A 1,235-nucleotide genomic window follows, 5' to 3' on the forward strand; every position below is an offset into this window, starting at 1 on the left:
GACAGCAAAACAGGCCCGGGTGTAATGTGGATGCAATCAACGAGTAGCACAGTCCCTGGTCAAATGTAGTTGGCCTCAGCCAGCAACGCAGGCCCTGGTGAAAGGAGAATGGTATAAGCCAGCAGCACAGGCCCTGGTGTGGTGAATATGGTCTCACAGGGACACCTGCACCCTGTTTGATCTTCTCTGGGACGGTCTGAGTCAGGAAGACAAAGTGCTCCTTCTTCAGGTGCTGAGCAGTTACCTGCTTTTTTAAACCAATCGCCAGGTACTTTTCTTCTGCTCCATACTTTGGCCAGTGGGTTGTGCCCATCAGGAGATCTAAACACATATACATTTGTTATTCAGTTATTAAATGTGTGAAATTTACAACATTTGGAAATTCCTACCCTGTGCGAGCAAAGTTCCCCCAGTAGCTCATCATGACCTTGCTCAACTGTTCTTCATCCTCAGGGCACGGATCTAAAACGATCATGTTGCAAAACACTTTTCAATCAACAAAACAAAACAGATCAAGCACTAAGGCAGAGTTTTTATAAAGTCTTACTGGGTAACCTAATATAGGTAGTTGTGAAGCAAAATCCCAAAACTGTAAACATTTCATCTGCATGGTCAGTCCCGACAAAGCTCGGCCTTTTCTGCTGCAGGAATTTGGGAGGATGTTGGTACTCATACAGGTATACAGGAGCGCCTGCATCTGGAATTAGACGAATGCGTGTGATATTTGTTAATGAAAGTGTGTCACAGTAAACATCAAGTGCTGGGTTTTAGGCAGAATTGTATAATCTTTTATTAAACAAATTAAATTACCTCTGTGAGCATTAGCAGCTTTGATCGCTGGAATGGTGAAAAACAAATCTCCAAGCATCTCAGTGTACCCATCTGTTTTTCACACGGTCGTCACCATTTCCAATATATTCATCAGCTATCACATCTCTGATAAATGCTGCTTTAGGCTTAAAGAAATAAGCAGCACATCAATCAAAGAAGCTCGAGCAGGTCAGGGGACAGTAATATTGTAACATTAAGTAGTGTCTGCCTTACGTCGGGGTAGAAGAAGGAAACCATGTTCAAAACAAATTCCCGATCTAGTCCTTCTGTCCAGTTTTGGGGAGCAAAAAACTAAGGAAATACCAAGCCAAATTACTTTTTTTTCAACATTACAAAACAACAACAAACTACATTGAGATCATGGAGCTTTTTATTTACATGTTCCTGTGACACTTACTGATGCA

The 1,235-nt window shown here is 42.0% G+C and overlaps 1 protein-coding gene across 1 annotated transcript in view; it reads right to left on the reverse strand.

Annotated features, from left to right (window-relative positions):
• Positions 1 to 157: 157 nt before the first annotated feature.
• The window catches only part of LOC102194922 (carboxylesterase 5A-like), a gene marked incomplete at both ends in the record, with an annotated part of 4,299 nt that continues 3,221 nt past the window's right edge, over positions 158 to 1,235 (reverse strand). Inside the window, 7 exon segments of the mRNA XM_013908209.1 lie at positions 158 to 311; positions 313 to 321; positions 390 to 462; positions 548 to 697; positions 811 to 887; positions 889 to 956; positions 1,045 to 1,122. Coding sequence (XP_013763663.1) covers positions 158 to 311; positions 313 to 321; positions 390 to 462; positions 548 to 697; positions 811 to 887; positions 889 to 956; positions 1,045 to 1,122 — 609 coding nt within the window.

The sequence above is a fragment of the Pundamilia nyererei genome, unplaced genomic scaffold (genome assembly GCF_000239375.1).
Source record: "Pundamilia nyererei isolate P.nyererei 1_Seehausen unplaced genomic scaffold, PunNye1.0 scaffold02595, whole genome shotgun sequence".
NCBI classification, from domain to species: domain Eukaryota; kingdom Metazoa; phylum Chordata; class Actinopteri; order Cichliformes; family Cichlidae; genus Pundamilia; species Pundamilia nyererei.